This window comes from Cynocephalus volans, chromosome 4, assembly GCF_027409185.1.
Source record: "Cynocephalus volans isolate mCynVol1 chromosome 4, mCynVol1.pri, whole genome shotgun sequence".
NCBI classification, from domain to species: Eukaryota; Metazoa; Chordata; class Mammalia; order Dermoptera; family Cynocephalidae; genus Cynocephalus; species Cynocephalus volans.
In genome coordinates this window covers 165,084,610-165,104,153 of record NC_084463.1, presented here as the reverse complement: position 1 = coordinate 165,104,153, position 19,544 = coordinate 165,084,610, and the positions used below count along the sequence as shown (strand labels likewise).

Here is a 19,544-nt window from a genome sequence, read left to right as displayed (position 1 = left end):
CATGATCGGGGCGGTTTCCCGGAGCTCAACAGGTCTTTTTTCTAGATGTCCTATTTCCAAGCCTCAGCGGCCAGTGTCCTTAAAAAAAGATTGAGAGACTGAAAAGAATCCTCTCGCCCCCAATCCATCCTGGATTTAAATCCAGGCTCTCCTGCTCCCACCTGTGTGCCCTGGGGCACCACACCTCACCTTCCTGGTCCCCTCCGGAAGGGGGGAAGAGCGTGGTAAGGGGAGATGAGAGAATATTTGCGGTAGCCACTCCACAAATGGTAGACCCAATTATCATCGGTTTTATGTGGCGCTCTGACCAGCCAGGGAAAGAGGCTGACCATGATGTAGGACCTAAGAGAAGGCGTTCAAGGCATGGGTGTTGCAGGGGCAGGCGCTGGCTGCAGGCATGTGCTGGAGCAGCGGATCGGTCTAGAGGTCCCAGCACAGCAGAGAGAGGAAGGCTCTGCTTCCTTCTGGGCCCAGGCTGGGTTAATTTAGTGACAGAAAAATGCTTTCAAGAAACGCCCCGCCCCTCCCCTTGCCTGCTGCTCCAGCCCTGGGCTGCTGGGGCCGGAGGTGTGTCGGGGTCCCCCTCAGCCACCCTGGGTTGGTCACCAAGTGTTCCCTCTGGATGAAGAGGAAAGAGAGAACTATTCTGGAAAATGGAAGACCGCCTCGGTGTGGATACTCCCAGCCGAGCTAATCAACCACATGCAAATCAGGCACCAATTCAGCCACTGAAGGTAATTTCCACTTAAACTGCTGCTTTGGCTCCTTCAATTGGTGCACAGGCTTCCACTGGGCCCCCAGGCTGGTTTTTTTTTAAAACATTCTAATTACTATAGAGTAGAAACCAACGCACTGACAGCCAACAGCCTTATTCATTTGTCCAACCAATTTGGGAGGGTGTTGACTGAGGAATGCCGCCAGAATCTGGTCCTAGTGTCCCCTCCACTGCGTCCCCAGCCTTGCTGGAGCACAGAGCGGCAGGAGGGACAAGCGGCAAAATGGAAACCCAGACCCTCCCCGTGAGCAGCGGGTGCCCGGTGGAAGGCGCTGCACCGCAGACATAGGTGAGGGATTGGAGAGGCTGGAGGTTGGCAGTGCAGGGCCTGGTGTCCTCCTATCCCAGCTGTGTGACCTTAGGCAAGTCTGGCTCTTTCTCAAATGCAGGGAGAGTATTTGCAGGTTCTTCCACTGAGAGCCTATGATTCCAGGCTCTCTGTGTACTCCCTGGGAATTCTCAAGTAAAAAGTGTCTTTTATGGGGAACTACTCACCCCTCAGGCTTATCCTTTGCAGCCAGATGCAGTGGGATGACCTTGACTCACAGAGCCAGCAGGGCTGGGTTTGGATCCCAGCTCTGAGGTTCACAAGCCGGGTGACCTTGGAAAGGAACAAACCGCACCTGGTTTTCTCCTGGGAGAACAGACTCATCTCGTGGGGTCGCCGTGTGAGGTGCAGCAGAATTGTTGAGAGAGCAACCTCGCTACCAGCTCCAGTGCTCACTCACCGTGGGCTGTGGGAACGTACTTAACCTTTCTGTGCCTTGGTTTCCTCATCAGCTGAGTGGTTATTACAGCACTAGGACCTGTCTCGTGGGCTGTTGGTGGCTACCCAAGATCAGGCATGGCTTTGCAGTTAGGACTGTGCTCGGCTTCGAGAAACAGAGACCTTAGCGACTGTGGCCTGAACTCACAGGGCTTACTTGTCTCACCACCAAGAAGTCGGGGGCCAGGCGTGCAGGCAGGGTGGGCACCACAGCACCACAGAGCCATCTGGGACTCGGGCTCTTCCTCTGCTCCAGCTCCTTGTCCTCGGCATCCCTGGGCAGCAGTGTGACTGCTAAGCCACTTCCCCATTTCAGATGGGGAACAGGGGAAATGCTAAAAAGACATTGGTTTGGGGAAGGGGAGCCCCTCCCAGCAGACGCCTGCTCCCGTCTCATTGGCCAGGACCGAGGCACTTGGCCCTCCTGGGGGGGGCGGGGAGTGGTGCTCTTGGCTCCCCAGCCCCTGTGCTGGAGAGAGGAGAAGGTGCTTGGAAGTCACTGTCCAGTGAGCCAGGGTAGCACGGGGCAGAGTGAGTTCTGGACTCGCAGGTGTGGGAGGCAGTGCAGGGCCATGGGTAGGAGCTTGAACGTGGGCACCTGGGTGTTCTCACCTGTGCCGTGGAGGAGGATACTAGTACCTGTCTGCCGGGTTGCACTAAAAGGAGCTCATGCATTCTGCACTTGGAACAGTGTGTGTGGCACATGCTAAGGGATGGCAGGTGATGGATATCAACAGATCAAGACCGTGGTGGTGGCGGTGAGAGAAGCCAGCACCGTGACAGCCCGTGGCTCCAGGGGTGGTCTTCCTCCCACACTCTTCCTCAAGCCCCACTTTGGGGGGCTGGGCTCTCCTTCCCTTCAGGTCCTCTTGCATTCTGACCATTTGCTGGACGTCGGGCTCAGTCCGGCTGCCCCTTGGCACCAGGTGTGTATGCGTATCCCTGCCACACCCGGGCCGTGAAGCCCATGCCGGTGGGCCGTGGGGGGTGGTACGTAGCTGCGCCCGAGAAACACACTGCTTTGCAAAGTGACACTCACAAAAGCAGCTTTCCCTTCAGTCAGTGAAGCAACGCATGCTCAGTCCTGAGACGTTTTCCGTCATCCTACAGTACCACCACCAATTCCCAGGGACAGCTAAGAAGTAAACAGCCATGCTGGGGGTGGCCAGCTCTCGGAAAGAGTCCTGTGTGTCAGGGAAGGAAAAACAGCTCAGATGGCCGTAACTTCTTCCCCAGCTTCTAGCGTTCATAGACCTGACCGTTGTGTGGTGCCAGAGTGTTTGGCACTCGTTGGCCTGTGCCATGGGAGCTAGTCACACCCCCATGCCCACGCCAAGGGAGCTCAGAGCAGGTGGTTCTTTTAGAGAACCTGCTGCTCTCCCTTGCCACTGGGTCCTCACCCAGGTGTGTAGACACAAGGCTGGTTCTCCCCACACTGGGCGAGGAGGGGGAACAGGGCAGACCACAGACACACGCACACTCAGAACATGTGCACACAGCAGCTGCAAATACACTGAGGGCAGCGAACTCCATTGCTTGTTGGTGCCATATTCCAGCACATAGGCAGCTTGGACTGCTGGACACCAGTAGGATTCAGGATGGGAAAGCGCAGCCCCGGCACGTGACACTCAGACCTCCAGAGAAGAGGCCGTGGGCAGTGCAGAGCCAAGTTCTGCTAGTGGAAGGAGGGACGTGGTGCAGGCGCCGCCGAGTGCAGAGCAGACCGTCTCACGTCCGAAGTAGGAACCAGGTTCCTCCATTGCTCAAGGAGGAGGCGAGGGCTCCTGTCTCCCTGTGAGTGGCAGAGTCAGAATTTGAACCAAGCTCTGTCTTGTATCTGCAGACAGGGAGGGGCCTTTCCTGAAGACCACGTCCCTCTCGCTCTGGCAGTTTCTGACCTGCAGGTAAAGCCTGAGTTCCTTTGCTGATGGGGATCGAAGCAATTTTCTGATCAAAGCTTGCCCAGCGGCGCTATCCCTACAGGTATTGCGGTCTCTGCGGTTATGGTGGGCAGAAGAATGGCCCCCAGAGATGCTCACGTCCTAATCCCCAGAAGCTGTGTGTGTGTCACCCTCCACGGCCAAGGGGAGTGAAGGTCGGAGGGGATGGAGGTTGCTATCCGCTGATTCAAGATGAGAGATTATCCTCGATTACACGGGTGGCTCGGTGTCATCCCAAGGGTCTTTAAATGTGGACACAGGATGCAGAGTTCACAGTCAGAGTGACAGGATGTGACAAGGACTCCACCCACCTTCACCAGCTTTGAAGATGGAGGAAGGGGCCGGGGTCCAAGACACGCGAGCGACCTCGGAGAGCTGGAAAAGGGAAGACGTTGGATTCTCCCCCGCAGCCTCCAGAAAGGGACAAAGAAGCCCTAATTTTAGCCCAGGAAGGCCCACGCCAGACTTTTGACCTGCAGAGCTGTGAGAGGATAAGTGTGTGTTGTTTTAGGCCACCGATTCTGTGGTAACCGTGACAGCAGCCCCAGGACACCAGTCCCCTGCTCCACCTGGTCAGCATGGTGGGGAAGTCCCTCTGCGCGTGTCCACCACGGGGTCCTGATTTTCTCAGTGCCAGCCTCTCCGGGCATGCCTGTCTGTGTGTTTCTCCACTTTGCAGGGAGCCCATCAGCCTCTTCAGTTTTAAAAAAGAAACGTTATTTCTGTCTTTCATCCCCATCCGTAATCTCTTCCCTCCTTGCGGTTCCGATGCTGCGTTTGGCTCAGCAGCCGGGCGCAGCCTGAGCGGTGTCTGATTTAAAACCCGCCGTAGATCCCAGGAGGCTGCGTGGGAGGGAGGCAGGGGGCGCAGGGCGCTGAAGCCCGGGCTCTGAGCCCCCCAGCAGCAAGGGGGGCGTCCGCGGTTGTGCGTGGTCGTGTCTGGTCATGTTCCGTGGGGCTGCCGTGGTTGTGTCTGGCTCAGGCCGGCCACGTGGTAGGCCCTCGGTGACTAACCTTGATGAGTGGGTGGAGGGCTCCACCACCCTGCTTAGGTGCACGTTGGGGTGAAGAGCTGCTGCGGTCTGAACGTTCCCCAGAATCCATGTGTGGACGCTTCATCGCCAATGGGATAGTGTTGAGAAACGGGGGCCTGTAGGAGGTGATCGAGTCAAAAGGGTGGACTAAGGACTAACCCATCGCGAGTGGATTAGCCTTTCATAAAAGAGGCGTCACACGGCCCCCGCCCCGCCTCTGCCCTCTGTCCGTCCCGCCACGTGAGGACACCTAGATGGAGACATCTGTGAGGATCAGGCCTCACCAAGCGCCTTGACCTTGGACTTCCCACCTCCAGACTGTGAGGAGATACACTTCTGTTCTTTATAAACAACCCTGTCCCAGGTATTCTAAACTAACCAGTTTAGAATTCCCATGAACTTGAATTCTTTTGTGTTTTACAGGCTGCCCTGAAGGTCAGCAAAGGGTCTGTGCACGCATCAAAATTCCCCTTCCTCTCCTCTTGGAGATACATGGTGCGTCGTCTCACAGCTTTTTCCTAATTTCTGTGCTTATGGTCAATTTGAAGAAGGAAATTTGGGGCATAGCAAATTTGGGGAAGGAATAAGGAAGCTCAGTATATTATTATACGCGATCCCTCGAAGGGTCTGGAATCGTGGCTCCCAGTGATTGCGGGGACGCACCGAGGCCACCTTGACTTGGAAGTGGTTTCTCGTCGTTTGAAGTTGGTCTTTCACCCGCGGCCAGATCCCAGGTTTCACTGTCTTCATCACGGAGACCGGAGGCATCCAGAGCCCCCCTGTGTCCATTGCCCTCCGTGAGGTCATTTTAACTGCTCTTTGACGAGAGCAGCACCCAGGGTTCTCACTGAGGAGCACGCTGCCCCCTAGCGGTGTCTGGAAATGTGTAGAGATACTGCTTGATTGTCACAACGAATACCAAGGTTTAGGAATTGGAAGCAAGGGTGACAGAGCCCTGCAGTGTCCAGGACAGGCCTGTTGAACAGCACTGTTGAGGTGGACAGACCATCAAACCAGAACTGACTGGAAACCTAGGAATGACATGACCCTCCACTTGGGTAACTACAGTTACCACCCAGAGGGACACACTGACTGTAAGACGGCGCTCATTTGGTTGCAAGAAATAAAAAATCTGCGTGAACTGGGTTACGTGAAGAAACGTACTCCGCTCTAGGGATGCCAGAGCCTTTCCTGGACATTGAGGGCAGAGCTCTTGGCCCTGCCTCCCTGGGTCTGGAAGCAACAGGGCCTCATCAGGAGCCAGGAGAGCATAGCCGCAAACCTCTTGCCACACTGTCCTGTGCTTTCTCCCTGCTCGGTCCCCAGCCAGTCCCTCTGCTCCATGCTACCCACTTACAAGCCCCATTACCCAAGCTGAGATGTCCTCAGTTCAAACAAGGAGCAGAGACTTGCCTCTTCTATTCCAAATTCCCAGGAGAGTGTCTGATTGGCCTGGCCTGGCACGGGTGCCATCTCACGGTGCAATCAGCTCTAACCAGGGCGTGAGGCCACGTGGGACCGATACGGCCCGGGAGGGGGGTCTTCCTCTCTGCTAGGGGCTGTGGACGTTTTTAGAGAGTTGTACACCTGAAGGACCAAGGTGGGTTTCTGGACAGACAGCAGTACCGACGTTCCTCAACAGCTTCCCTGGAGTAGGTGTCTAGTGTGTGCCGATTCATCCCCACCGTAACACTGTAACGTAGACTCAGCTGTGGCCGTGCTATAGATGAGAAAACTGAGGCTCGGAGGGTGCTTGTTTCCTGTCCGGGCCCATGCGGCTGGCGCGGGGTCTGCGCTTGAGTTTGTCTCGCCTAGATGCAGACTGCTGTGTGTCCTTCCCCGGCGCTGTCTGTCCACGTGGAACGTGGCTTGGCATAAAGGTGTCAGCGTGTTCACAGGCCTTGCCTCCACCTCCCGCCTTCTTGCCCGTCTCTACAGCACACCTCCCCCACACCCACTGTGAATTTTTTATTTTGGCCACTCAGAGTCTTAAGTTTCTTTGAGAAATTCCTCTTATTTCTTTTGCCAGAAACAGTGCCATGCCAGAATCAGAGGCCATTAGAGGCTCCCCAGATGCCCCATCGTGGCTTTCCTGCCAAGCTGTATGGCCCCTTCTCCCCACGCTCTGCTTCAAGGGCTATTTCAGATGCTGACAACCTGACATTCGTCATGCAGTCTGTCACTGCTTTTCACGAGTCCCAAGGGGTATATGAAATGGGATTTCTAGGTTTGGGTTTTTTTCCTTTCTTTTCAATGTCAATTTTTCCAGGTTGTACTCCGAGACAAGCTTTCAGGGCACATCAGCTCAGCGCTGCCTGTGTGGGGTGCCCAGACTCACGGCTCTCTCCTGGGAAAGGGGGTGAGTCCCCAGCTGCACTGGGGGGATGTGTCATGTTGAGAAGGCCAGGAGCTAGGGAGTCACAGCCTTCCTGCTCTACAGTCGACAACGTGAAGACCCAGAGAGGCAGAGTGCAAAGGTCACCTGTGGTCACTGCCCCTGCCAGGACTAGCACTCAAGCGTCTCAGTGCGTAGGAGGAGCTAATTCAGCATTCTCTGCTGTACCATCACCTTGTCACTATCAGACCCGAGGAGCTAGAACTGCCAACGTGGAGTGCAGCAGAGGGTCGAAGGCGTGTGTTTTTATCTATTCATTCATTAATACCATAGTTCTTGAGCACCCACCACACACTAGGCTGTTGCAGGAGCTGGGGACCTCCCAGCTCAGTGACATTTGAGCTGGGAAAAGAATGTTCCAGACAGAGTCTACCAAGTTCAAAGAGCCTGCAGTGTTCTTGAGCTCATTCTGTTCAAGGAACAAAAAGAGGCTAATCTGGGTGGAGTGCAGGGATCGATGGAGGGGAGAGCGTTGGGAGAGCAGTGAGAGGTGAGGGTGGAAAGCAGGCAGGGCCGCGGAGCCTCAGGCCTGTGTCTTTGGAGGGTGCTGGAACGTGACTCTGATTGCATTGAGAAACCATCACAAAATATTAAGGAGCACATGGCATCACCTGATTTACATTTTTTAGATCTTATTCTTTTTGCTTTATGGCAAGAGGATCAATGAGGGAAGGGACAGTGTGGAAGCAGGGACATAGGAGCCTACTGTAATAGTCTAGGCAAGAGCTGGTGGTCTCTCAGACTACTGGTAGAGACTGCCGGCTTCCAAGCAGCATAGGACACTACGGACATTTCTGAGCACCTGCTGAATGAAGCACTGAGTGTGGCACTGGCTGAGGAGATGGACCTGGTTGCAAACTTGGTTCTTGACTTTAAGAAGCTTCCGCATAGTTAAGGAAGCAGATAAGTAAATGCTTCCCTTTTGATTGGTTAGTTTGTCTTCCTCCTTTGTCATAGGCAGAGGGGCCTCGTCCTCTGAGAAACACGAAGGTGCATGTCATGTTCTAACACATGAGAGGCCTTCTATTGTCTATTAGCTGGTTTTCTACTTTTTCCTAGGAAGTATGGGCATTCTCCCAGACAAGGGGCCAAACTCAGCCTTTGCCTCAATTTTGTCTGGTTGTCCCTCCTGTACTTGCCAGGACTCTTTTGATTGCTGGTGACAGAAACCCAGCTCTGCCTGGCTTGATCGAAACACGGGTGTGTTGGCTCACAGCCTGGGAAAGGCCATGCACAGTCCACAGCAGTCACCTTACCCTAATGAAGCTGCGGGAACAAACATCCCTCAGTCTCAGTGGCGCAGAACAGCAAAGGTGCGTTTATCATTCACGACACACTTCCATTAGGCGCCAACTGGGGCTCCCTTGGGGACCCAGACTGATGGAACAGCCACATCTCAGATGCTTCAGTCGCAATGCCCAAGGGCAAAAACACAGTGCTCTGGGAGGTCGTGTGTGCAGAATTGAATGCTCCAGCCAGGAGGTGACCTAAGTCACTTCCTCCCAAAATCCACAGGCCGAAATGAATTTCAAGGATCCCCCAACCATAAGAGAGCCAAGAAGTAGAATCTGACCCCAAGCCCAAGGGGAGAAGAGCCAGCTGTATTTGACCAGTTGCCCTTGTGACCAAACAACAAGATTCAGGGACTCTGGGCTCACCTTCCCCTGCCACCGGCTCCACTCCACTGTGAGCGGCCCTGCATTCTCAGGCTGGTTCTTGCCCTGTGATTGCAATGGTGGCCACTTGTTGTCCACAGCCCATGTCCTTCCACCTCCTCCCCAAAAGGAAGTCCAGTCCACTTTCCGGAACATCCAGACCGCAGGACGTCTCAGAGAAAGGCCAGCTGGCCCAGCATAGGCCATGGGTCACTCAGTAGTAATGACGGGGTCCTGGCATATCCAGCATGCTGCCTGGACCAGCCTCGGCCACTTATACATCCCTCCCGAAGGGCAGCCTTGCCGGGACCTTCCTGTGGTGAACGGAAGCACTGTCTCCCCAGGGAAGAGATGTGGCCTAAAAGCAACGTATGCCCGCCCCTGGGTGGCTGTCTCCTGGGCACTGGGTACAGCAGTGCAGTTGATTACTTGCATTACCGTGTCTTTCCAAGCTCTTTCCATCATAAACAACAGAAAGTTCAATTGTTGTAAGCCAGAAAAGACAGTTATTTGGTTTGCGTAAGTGAAAAGTCGGGCACGCTGTCTCCAGGGCTTCCAGCCATGTCATCAGGTGGTTGGCCCACCTCTCTCTGAGTCTCTCTGCAGCCCCATCCCTCCATCTACACAGCTCCCGTGCTGCTCAGCGTGTATCCTCTGGTAGCCTGTCTCCCTCGGTGGCCTCAGATTTGGAAATCCTAGCTACAGGACCAGGTCCTCGTTGTCCTAGATGGGGTCATGTGGCCCTCCCATGCCAACCACTAGAGCCCAGGACTGGTGGTGGGGACAGGGAAGGGGCTAGGCGGCCTCCCTGACCACGTGGCTAGGATTGGGAAAGAGCTGATCCCCCAAAGGACAAGGGAGGCTTGGCCCCAGAAGTTCTCTACAGTAACTGTGGAGGGTGTGGCTAGCCAATCATTGATGCCAGGAGAGGGCAGGGGGCAATGGTGTTGGTGCAGGATGGGATAAGATGCAGTGACCCTCGAGGTTTCCCACGAGGATCTCTGGAGGACCCTGGACCTCGGACCTGAGCCAGGAGCCCGAGGCAGGATATGTTGGGTGTGAATGTGTCTGTCCATGGCCACATGAGAACAATGGACTGCTGTACCAGGTCATGCCAGCCATCACAGAGCCCACTCCCCTTACCTCCTCAGGTCCCCTTGAATCCAGTTCCTCCAAGGCTGTGCCATGGGGGACATCATCCGTTCTCAACAAACAGGATGCCTATCTTTTTCCGGGTACTGAGGTGAACAGCACATGTCCCCAGTGTCTGCCCTTGACAATGCCCTGGAACTGCTTTAAAGACAAATCTCACTAAACCATAATTCTGCAGGATGGAGGCATTCTGGGAAGGTTGATGACAGCACTATCGTGTCCTCCTCACAGCCCTGAGGCTTGATACATGGTGTCTCCTCTGCTGCTCTTGCTCCCAGAGCTAGACAAGGGCAGGGCAAACCTAGAGACGTGTGGCACAGGGAGCTGGGTGCAGCCTCTGCCAGACTCACTGGACATGTGAGGCCTGCCGGGCTCATCCCACACTGCATAGTAAGTAAATGTGTCTTCTGCTACAGTGATGGTAATGACTAGGATGATGGTGGGGGGGGTGATGATGGCGATGATGATGATGGTAAAGAAGATGGTGGGGGTGGTGGTGATGATGACAGTGATGGTGACGATGGTGGTGATGATGATGATGATGGTGGTGGTAATGATGATGATGGTGATGATGGTGAAGAAGATGGTGATGATGATGGTGGTGGTGATGATGATGATGATGATGGTGGTGGTGGTGATGATGATGGTGGTGATGGTGGTGGTGATGATGGTGATGGTAAAGAAGATGGTGGGGGTGGTGATGATGACGGTGATGGTGGTGATGATGGTGATGATGATAATGGTGATGATGATGGTGGTGGTGATGATGATGATGATGATGGTGATGATGGTGATGATGATGGTGGTGATGATGATGATGGTGATGATGGTGATGATGATGATGGTGTTGATGATGATGATGATGGTGATGATGATGATGATGGTGGTGATGGTGGTGATGATGGTGGTGATGATGATGGTGATGATGGTGATGATGGTGATGATGATGATGGTGGTGGTGATGATGATGATGGTGGTGATGATGATGGTGGTGATGATGGTGATGATGATGATGGTGGTAATGATGATGATGGTGGTGATGGTGATGGTGGTGATGATGGTGGTGATGATGATGATGGTGGTGATGGTGGTGATGATGATGATGATGGTGATGATGGTGGTGATGATGATGATGGTGGTGATGGTGATGATGGTGGTGATGATGGTGGTGATGATGATGATGGTGATGATGGTGATGATGATGGTGGTGATGATGATGATGGTGGTGATGGTGGTGATGATGATGATGATGATGGTGATGATGATGATGGTAATGGTGATGATGATGATGATAATGGTGATGATGGTGGTGATGATGATGATGGTGGTGATGGTGATGATGGTGGTGATGATGGTGGTGATGATGATGATGGTGATGATGGTGATGATGATGATGATGATGGTGATGATGGTGATGATGATGGTGGTGATGATGATGATGGTGGTGATGGTGGTGATGATGATGATGATGATGGTGATGATGATGATGGTAATGGTGATGATGATGATGATGATGATAATGGTGATGATGGTGGTGGTGGCGATGATGGTGATGATGATGGTGATAATGGTGATGATGGTGGTGATGATGGTGGTGATGAGGATGATGATGATGGTGATGGTGACGGTGATGATGATGATGGTGGTGATGATGATGGTGGTAATGATGATGGTGGTGGTGATGATGATGATGGTGGTGATGATGGTGATGATGGTGGTGATGATGGTGATGATGTGGTGGTGATGATGATGATGATGGTGGTGATGGTGATGGTGGTGGTGATGATGGTGGTGATGATGGTGGTGATGATGACTGTGTCCCTCAGGACTCCTTTTCTCCTCCTCTGTGTCATGTCCCAGAGCAGAAGTATGACTGTGTTGGAGAGCCAGAGGACAGGGAAGGCCTGTACAGTGGCAGTTTTTCATAAAGCAGTCAGACATAATATCCTTTCTAAAAGTTTCCTTTCTCTTATAAAATAATTTTGATAGCATAGGAGAATTTATGTCCTCACTGAGCCAAATTAAAAACTTGATAAACCTTGTGTTGGTCTATACCTTTTCTCCCTTTGTTTCAAATTTTTCTTGTCCGTGAAATCATAAAATCTGGGAACTACTGGCTAACTGATCTAACCTAGAAATGGTTCCCTTTCCAGAATATTTTTTACTCCAATAAACACACACACGTGTTCCACTGCACACTCTCCTCTCTGCTTCTGGAGCCTGGAACTTCTGACCTCATCCAGGCACCTACACCAACGAGCTCGCAGCGCCTGGTGCTTCCCTAGACAACCACTACAGAGCTGCCTTGTGGGGGGTTAAGGAACAGAGGCAATTAGCAGTCAGTCCCTGTTGCCCTTCAGTGGCTTCCTGCTTCATGCTACTCTGCTTAACCCCACAAAAAGGTTCAAGTCTCACTGAGTCCTCCAGGGCCTGGCACATAAGTGGCCCATCATGGACTTCCGAGGACTGGCCTGGCGAGGGCCCCGTGCACTCAGGCCACTCTGATGGCGTACGGTGTGTTTTTATTTGCTCATTGTGCAATGGGTCCTTCAGGTTTAGGTTGGCAGGCATTGACATCTCATGTCTGTTAGGACTTAGACAGCAGGGGATGATACAGACAGAAGTAAGGCCCAGTCCCCTTCCTTGAGCATCGCAGAGAGCACAAAGGCATTCAGAGCTCTCCCAGGGATCAGCGAGTGTGATCTGGTGGTGACAAGCGTGGGTGCTGGAGCCTGTCTGCCAGCCACGGCACTGATCCTGGCCCTGCCATGTTGTGGATGTGTGACTTTGTCTTGCAGCCCTTACTTTCACCGTCCATGAAGTGGGTCCAATTGTCCCACATCCCTCAATGTGCTTAGATGGCCACAGATCATGGTGCAGGGAAGGACATGATAAATGCTAGTGAGGAAGAAGACGGCAATGATGCAGAGACGCCATAGAGGATAGCGGCCCACTGACTATTTTATTTTATTTATTTATTTATTTTTTTGTCATTTTTTCCTGACCGGCACTCAGCCAGTGAGTGCACCGGTCATTCCTATATAGGATCCGAACCCACGGCGGGAGCGTCGCCGTGCTCCCAGCGCAGCACTCTACCGAGTGCGCCACGGGCTCGGCCCCCCACTGACTATTTTAAAGTCTGTAGTCCAGTCATTGTGTATCTCACTGTCCTTTTTTATATACAACATAACAATGTGTCAACATTATATTATTGGTAACTGCAGCTTTGGGGATCTATTTACTGTGTAATGTACCACTTCAAATTTACATTCCTTTTTTTGTTTGTACGTCACTGCTTTTGATTTGCTTTGTGAATAGAAATGAAAGCTTTGAGCATTGGTGGAGCATTTTGCTGAAAACCACCCTCCTGTGTTACTGCAATACCAGAGCAGGTAGTGGTTGATTAGTGATGTCCTGTCTCCTGGCAGATGTTTTGAGATTATTCATTTAAAGAATGGGTGCCCTTCATGGGGAGGACACTCACAGTCCTGAGCAGGGCTTTGAAGGGTGGCATTAAATGAAGAGGTGGAGAGGCAGGTGGGAGCCAAGTCACAGAGGACCCGTCTGCCCTACAAGTCTGTTAAGGCAGTGTCAGCTGCTGTAACAAATAAATCCAGAGGGCAGCCTAATGTAACAGAAGTTGATTCTTACTCAACGTAACAGTCCAATGCGCTTGATTCTAGCTGTGGACTCCCGTGCTCCAGGCCCTCAGAGTCCTGAGCTTTGAGCTGGAAGATGCAAGAACAAAGGGTCTGCAAAGCAAGAAGCCTAGGGATGGGAGGGATATGCTCACATCCCATTGGTGAGAACTGGTCACATGGCCACACGTGGGCACAAAGCGAGCTGGGAAATGTAGTCCTGGACTCCACACCTGCCTCCTCCCTGGTCCCAAGGGCGACTCCATGCTACATAGAAAAGCAGCATGTGCCTTTTGTGAGCCTCTAGCTGCCTCTGGGCATAAAATGCTGAGACCTGCCTCAATATCCTGACCTGCAAATGTGCATTTTGGGGTTCAAGTGAAAAATCACATTCGATCAAAAATATGGGATGGGTGAGACCAACCACAAAGAGGGTTACAGGAGTTTTAATTAGTTCCGGGCCATTTTCCTAGAGCCAATTGAGTCATTGCTCTGAATTTTTGACAGTGTTTAGAAAGGAGATTGTGCAGGAAATCTTATTTGAGAGGAAGAGATCTAGACAGTAAATCGTGAACGTGGTCTTGCTTGTATTTGTTCTGTGGGGTTTTTTCCCTTCCAGCGCTGAGCTGTCCATTAAATCTAATTACCTCACTATGTCATTTTTCATGAAACTTCCACCTAAATCTGCCGAGTAAGAGAAGCAAGCAGAGGACTTAATTAGGAACGTTAATCATGTTTCTTTGGTGTTTTGATTTTTCTTTTTTTTTTTTTAGGAGAAAGCAACTATAATCAGGAAAACAACAAAGAATGTTCTTTTTTTCCCCAAAAGGAGTTGTCTGCAGGTTCTCAGATCTGCTAGAAGGTTCAGTAGCTGCATTTCAGAATAGCGTCCAGCAGACTCCGGGTGCCGGGTGGGCTGGCTTTGCGCGCTCTTCTCTGCCTCCGTCTCAGACTCTGCCTCCGTCTGTGGTCAGCCCGGAGGTTCATATCCGTTTTCCGGACTTTGCACAGTCAGGCCCCCAAACCAGGCCTCGTTTTCTTTCCAGATCTTTCCTCAGGAGAGCAGATCTCGTCTTCACGGGGCAGATAAACGGGAGTCCCAGCCAGCCTCATGTGGGTTCAGCATTCAGGGACTGTGACTTTTCTAAACAACGTCTTTCTTCCCTCTCCATGCAGAAACCCGTGCAGACCGCAGCAAGAAACTCTTCAGGCACTACACGGTGGGCTCCTATGACAGCTTTGATGCTTCCAGGTAGGATGTGCTTCTTGCTCTGACGGGACCCCTCTGGTCAAAGATGCTCGTAGGTGCCACCAGTGTGCTAAACCATCTTGCATGGAGCTTTCGGGCTGCTTTGATTTGTTTCCCCCAGTGCTGGGATCATATAAGCCACCACCTCCCAGAGAACCTGCCCAAGAGGTGATCTCTGTGCCCCCTGTGGGGGCTGATCCAGGGATGAGGGCAGGCTGGTTTTCCAGGAGGAGGAAAACACAGCATTGTTTTGGGAGTAGAAATGTTGAAGGTGACAGCCATTGGCCACAGAAGCTGTGAGGCAGTGTCAAAGTGGCGGCCTCCCCCCGGGGGCGTATGTGGGATGCCTTAGGTCCGGGCGTCCCCCTCCTCTGCACTGTCCCTGTTCACTCCTGCTGCTTCTGCTTGGTGGGAGCTTTTGTTCAGGGGGCTCTTTCCCCTTGAGGGTCACAGCAGCATGCAAGCAGATCTTTTAAACATGCGGGTTTGGATTTGTTTGGTTTGTGCAAACAATGCAGTTGGCACAGGGCCAGGCTTGGATTTTCCCACAGAAACCACACTCTTGCAGCACACGCTGCGGGGACGTCCTCTGGTCTCCGTGCCCCTCTTCGCTCTAACTCTGGAGGCTGGGGCTGGGGCGGGGTCCAGCTGGTCCCTTTTCAGTGGCTTCATGAACAGCTGGGAATGAGCAGCATTCTTTCCTGGCCTCTGTTCCTGTTGCCATATCAGCTTCTTCTGCTCTAAGTCCCCAAGCACAAAGTTTTTCTGTCCCTTTGTTTCTGTAATAAGCCATGAGTCATATCACTAGCACCAAGCCACTTTGGGGTCCAGAACGGGTGTGGAAAAAGGCCCATTGACATGTCCCCACTGGACAGAGGATTCTTTGTGGACATTGAGCTCAACGGGGATCACAGGGTGATGAAGAAAAGGGAAGGGGCACAGGCGGCATGACTGACAGGACAAGAGGATCCTGCCCCTGGTCCCACTGGCAAGCCAGCCATGGGGCCCTTTCCGAGAGGCCACCAACCAGATCCACTCCAGGGGAGAGCCAGGCAGAGGGAGGGTTCAGACACCCGGCCCTGGGTTCTTCCCCAGCCCCCAGGGCGTCTGTGACGAGCAGCTGAGACCTGTCTCCATAACTCCCATCTGCCTACTGAGGGATCCAACCTGGCTGGTTTGTCCTTGTTGAGTTAAAATTCACATAACGTAAAATTGACCATTCAAACTGCACAAGTCAGTGGCATTTAGTACGTTCACAATATTGTGCGACTACCACCTCTATCCGGTTCCAAAACATTTTCATAACCCCAAACGGAAACACTTTCCCCATTAAACAGTCACTCCCCCCCCACCCCCCAATTCCCGGTAACCCCCGGTCTACTTTCTGTCTGTATGGATTTGCCTGTCCTGGGTGTTCCGCGTAAATGGAATCACACAATATGTGACCTGTAGTATCTGACTTCATTCGCTCAGCATAATGTCTTCAAGGTTCATCCACGTTGTAACGCGTGTCAGAATTTCCTTCTTTTTTGGGCCGGCCCGTGGCTCACTCGGGAGAGTGCGGTGCCGATAACACCAAGGCCTCGGGTTCGGATCCCATATACGGATGGCCGGTTCGCTCACTGGCCGAGCGTGGTGCTGACAACACCAAGTCAAGGGTTAAGATCCCCTTACCGGTCATCTTTAAAAAAAAAAAAAAAAAAAAAGAATTTCCTTCTTTTTTAAGGCTGAGTAATACTCCATTGTGTGGAGAGAGCACATTTTTAATGCGTTTATCCATTGACAGACACTTGAGTTGTTCCCACCTTTTGGCTGTTGGAATGGCACTGCTGTGGGTATGCGTGTGCAAGTTCTTGAATGCTTTTTCAGTTCTTTGCTGCATATTGCTGGTTGCACCTGTTTTAATTATACCTGTCCCTACCACCCCTCTCATAAATAAGATGCACTGTAGCAAGAATGCCACGCCCGGAAAGGAGCCAGGACCCCCTCCAGGGAGCATTGCAGACTTCCCAGACTTTGCTCCGATTGCCCACTTTTTGACCTTGAAGCCCAGGTTGCAGTTGTGGCCTGACCACAAACACAGCCCAGAAAGGGAGCTCAGGGGCTGGCAACTTCCTGGGAGCCACACCTGACCCCGGCCCTCCTGATAAGTCTTTGTTTGGGACAGATGAATCGTTTCTGCAGCAGCAGGAGGTTTTCTTCATATGCGCTTCCGTTCTGGCAGCAAGGGTCTGGGCAAGCTGGTGATCCACAGAGCCAGAGTCTCAGGGAATGCCAGGGAGAGTTATCACCATGGCAACTTGGGGACTGTCCAGGCTGCGAGTGGGATTTGGGTGAAAAGTGCCCTCTGCAAGCTGGAAGAGTCCAGGCAGTGACTCGTCCTGAGGCTGTGGCCTTTGCAGAGCTCTCTTCCTGCAGAGCCCGTTTTCTCTAGGGCAGAGAGCAGCAGACAAGTCCCGCTGGTGTGTGCGTGTGCGTGAAGGTGTGTGAGCAGCGCACCGGCATGTGAAACAGGCAGTGCCACATTCAGGGCTCCTTCTCCACAGTGAGCGGGAGAAGGACCCGGCTTGATGGAGCTGGGAAAGGAGGAGACTGAGGGGCCAGGCTGGCTGGGGTCCCATAGCAAAGGCATGCCACATGACTGAGAGCAGGACCAGAACACAGCAGGGACACAGACTGCAGAGAACGCGTGGAACTGCCGTAGCTGTTCAACGATAGAATAAGCTGCCTCGGGAGGTGACAAATCCCCACCACTGCAGGGAGTCAAGCAGTGCTAGGCACTCTTGCCAGAATGTCATAGAAGGTTGGGTAGGTGACCTCCAAGATCCCTGCCAAGTCCACTTCCCTGTGTTCTGGCATCCCAGTCTGCTCAGAAGCAGTGTGTTTGTGAACACCACTCCGGGAGAGGGTCTGCGAAGGAGCAAGACTTTCATTACTGTTCTTAGTAAAACCAATTTTCTCTTAGAGATTGAAAATGATGAAAAATTATGAAAATGATGAAAAATATGGCAAGTTATGCCTGTCCACCAGTTAAATACCAAGGCTTTTGTTCTACATATGTACAAACAGCTGTTCTGTGCCAGGAGCTGGAACCACAGAGAAGAGAGACCTTCTGGCCACACTGGGGTCCACTGGTAGCTTCTAAGCAAAGGGTGAAAAGTTCCAGCCTTGACTGAAGTGAGGAGAGAGCTCCCACTCCCACAGTGAAGGATCAGCAGCTGCGGAGTCTGTCCACCGCTGTTTATCCACGACCTCCCGGGCACCTTGCGCTGGTCACAGCACTGCCCACGGCCGGCCCTCCCAGCAACCTTGCAAAGCAGATGGTGTTTCCCACTTTCCATTTGATAGAGCAACACCGAAGCAGAGGAAGGAAGGCTAAGTTCAGAAGCCCACCCTCAGCCCCACGGGTGGTATCTGAGCCCAAGTGTGAGCCCTGGTGTCCTGCACCACAGAGTCCTTGCACCCGGGACCCTCCTTCCCGAGGTCAAGACATTACTGCTCAAGGCCAGCCTGGGACTGAGGGCAACTGATGAGGATAAGATTTTTTTTTGTCGAGACAGAAGCATCAGCTTTGAAGCATTGCTGGGAGAAATAGAACGATGGTGTTACCTTGGTTAACACGTAAACATCTCGGCTTGTTCACTAGGGATGCAGGAGTTAGCCTGAGGGAGCCCACTGTGTTTGGGATCAGCAGAACCGGCCTTGAGCAGACTGTGAACGTGGCAGGGATGACAGAGGGCAGGCGACGCGGGAGCTTGCAGCTGAAGGGATGGGTTGGTCTTCCATGCTGTTGTGACCATGGTGACCAGCATGGCTGTTGAGGGGGATTGGAGCTGCCCATCAGCCCCTCTGATGGTGCAGGCAGAAGGCGTCTGCAGCGTGATGCGAAACTGCCAGCAGTTTTCATTAGCCCACTTCAGAATCCATGTTAGAAACAGCCTAATGAGCAGCTGAGATTTGGGTGCCATGCCAGCACCTCCTCCCCCCACCCGCCACTGGACAATTATCTGCTGTGGACGGCAGGGTTATGGTCGGGGCAGGCGGCGTGGCTGAGTCCTCCGCCCCGCCTGCTGCTGCTGCAGATGCAAATGCAATTAAAGAAAATGTGCACGGAGGCCAAGCTCAAGGGAGACACTTTCTGAATCAGTCAGGCAGTTTCTACCCTTCCCTCCCAATCTTATGTCAGGAACTTTGCTCAGAGACTGAAGAGCCGAATGGTTGAAACACCCACTCTCTGGAGGATGTGTCCAGTTGCTCCGGCAGATTCCCTCCTCAGGATTCCCTTCCGTCTGCCCGGAGTGCACATGAGAGAGGAATCTAGACATGGCCACATTGACCAAGGTGACACAGCAGAGGCCCTGCAGGCATTTCTACACAGGACTTTACAGATACTTCAAAGTCATTTTTAAAAACATGTTTCAACACAGGCAATGGGGATCTCAAATGCCCTCTCCTCTTTCATCAAATCCCCAGCTTCCCCTGCTCAGGAGTTGTCTGCCCGGGAGAGGCAGGGGAGACCTCAGAGTCTCACTCTGGGCTAGGCAGACTCATCCACATTTGCATCTACCCATTAATCCATCCACAGCCATCCACCCATTTGTCTATTCAGCTACTCACCTATCCATTCGTCCATCTACCCACCCATCCACCCACTTATCCATCCGTCTATCTGTCCATTCATTCATCCATCTACCTGCTCATCTGTCTCTACACCCACCCATCCATCTATCCAACCATTCATGCACCCATCCACCCACCCACTCATCTATTTATCCATCCATTCAACCAGCCACCTAGTCATCCATCCACCCACCCACTTGTCCATCCATCCATTCACCTGCCTACCCACCCATCCAGCCATACGTGTACCCATTTATCCGTTTGTCCTTCCACATCCATTTATCCATTCGTCATCTATCCAGCCCTCTACCACTCATCTG

General features: G+C 52.6%; 1 protein-coding gene across 2 annotated transcripts in view; it reads left to right on the top strand.

Moving 5' to 3' along the window:
- Positions 1 to 19,544, top strand: part of SHANK2 (SH3 and multiple ankyrin repeat domains 2) — a 476,261-nt gene that overhangs the window by 268,431 nt on the left and 188,286 nt on the right. For both annotated transcript variants that reach the window (XM_063092864.1, XM_063092865.1), the window contains one exon: positions 14,532 to 14,607. In XM_063092864.1, the coding sequence (XP_062948934.1) occupies positions 14,532 to 14,607 (76 nt within the window). The remainder of the gene's footprint in view (positions 1 to 14,531; positions 14,608 to 19,544) is intronic.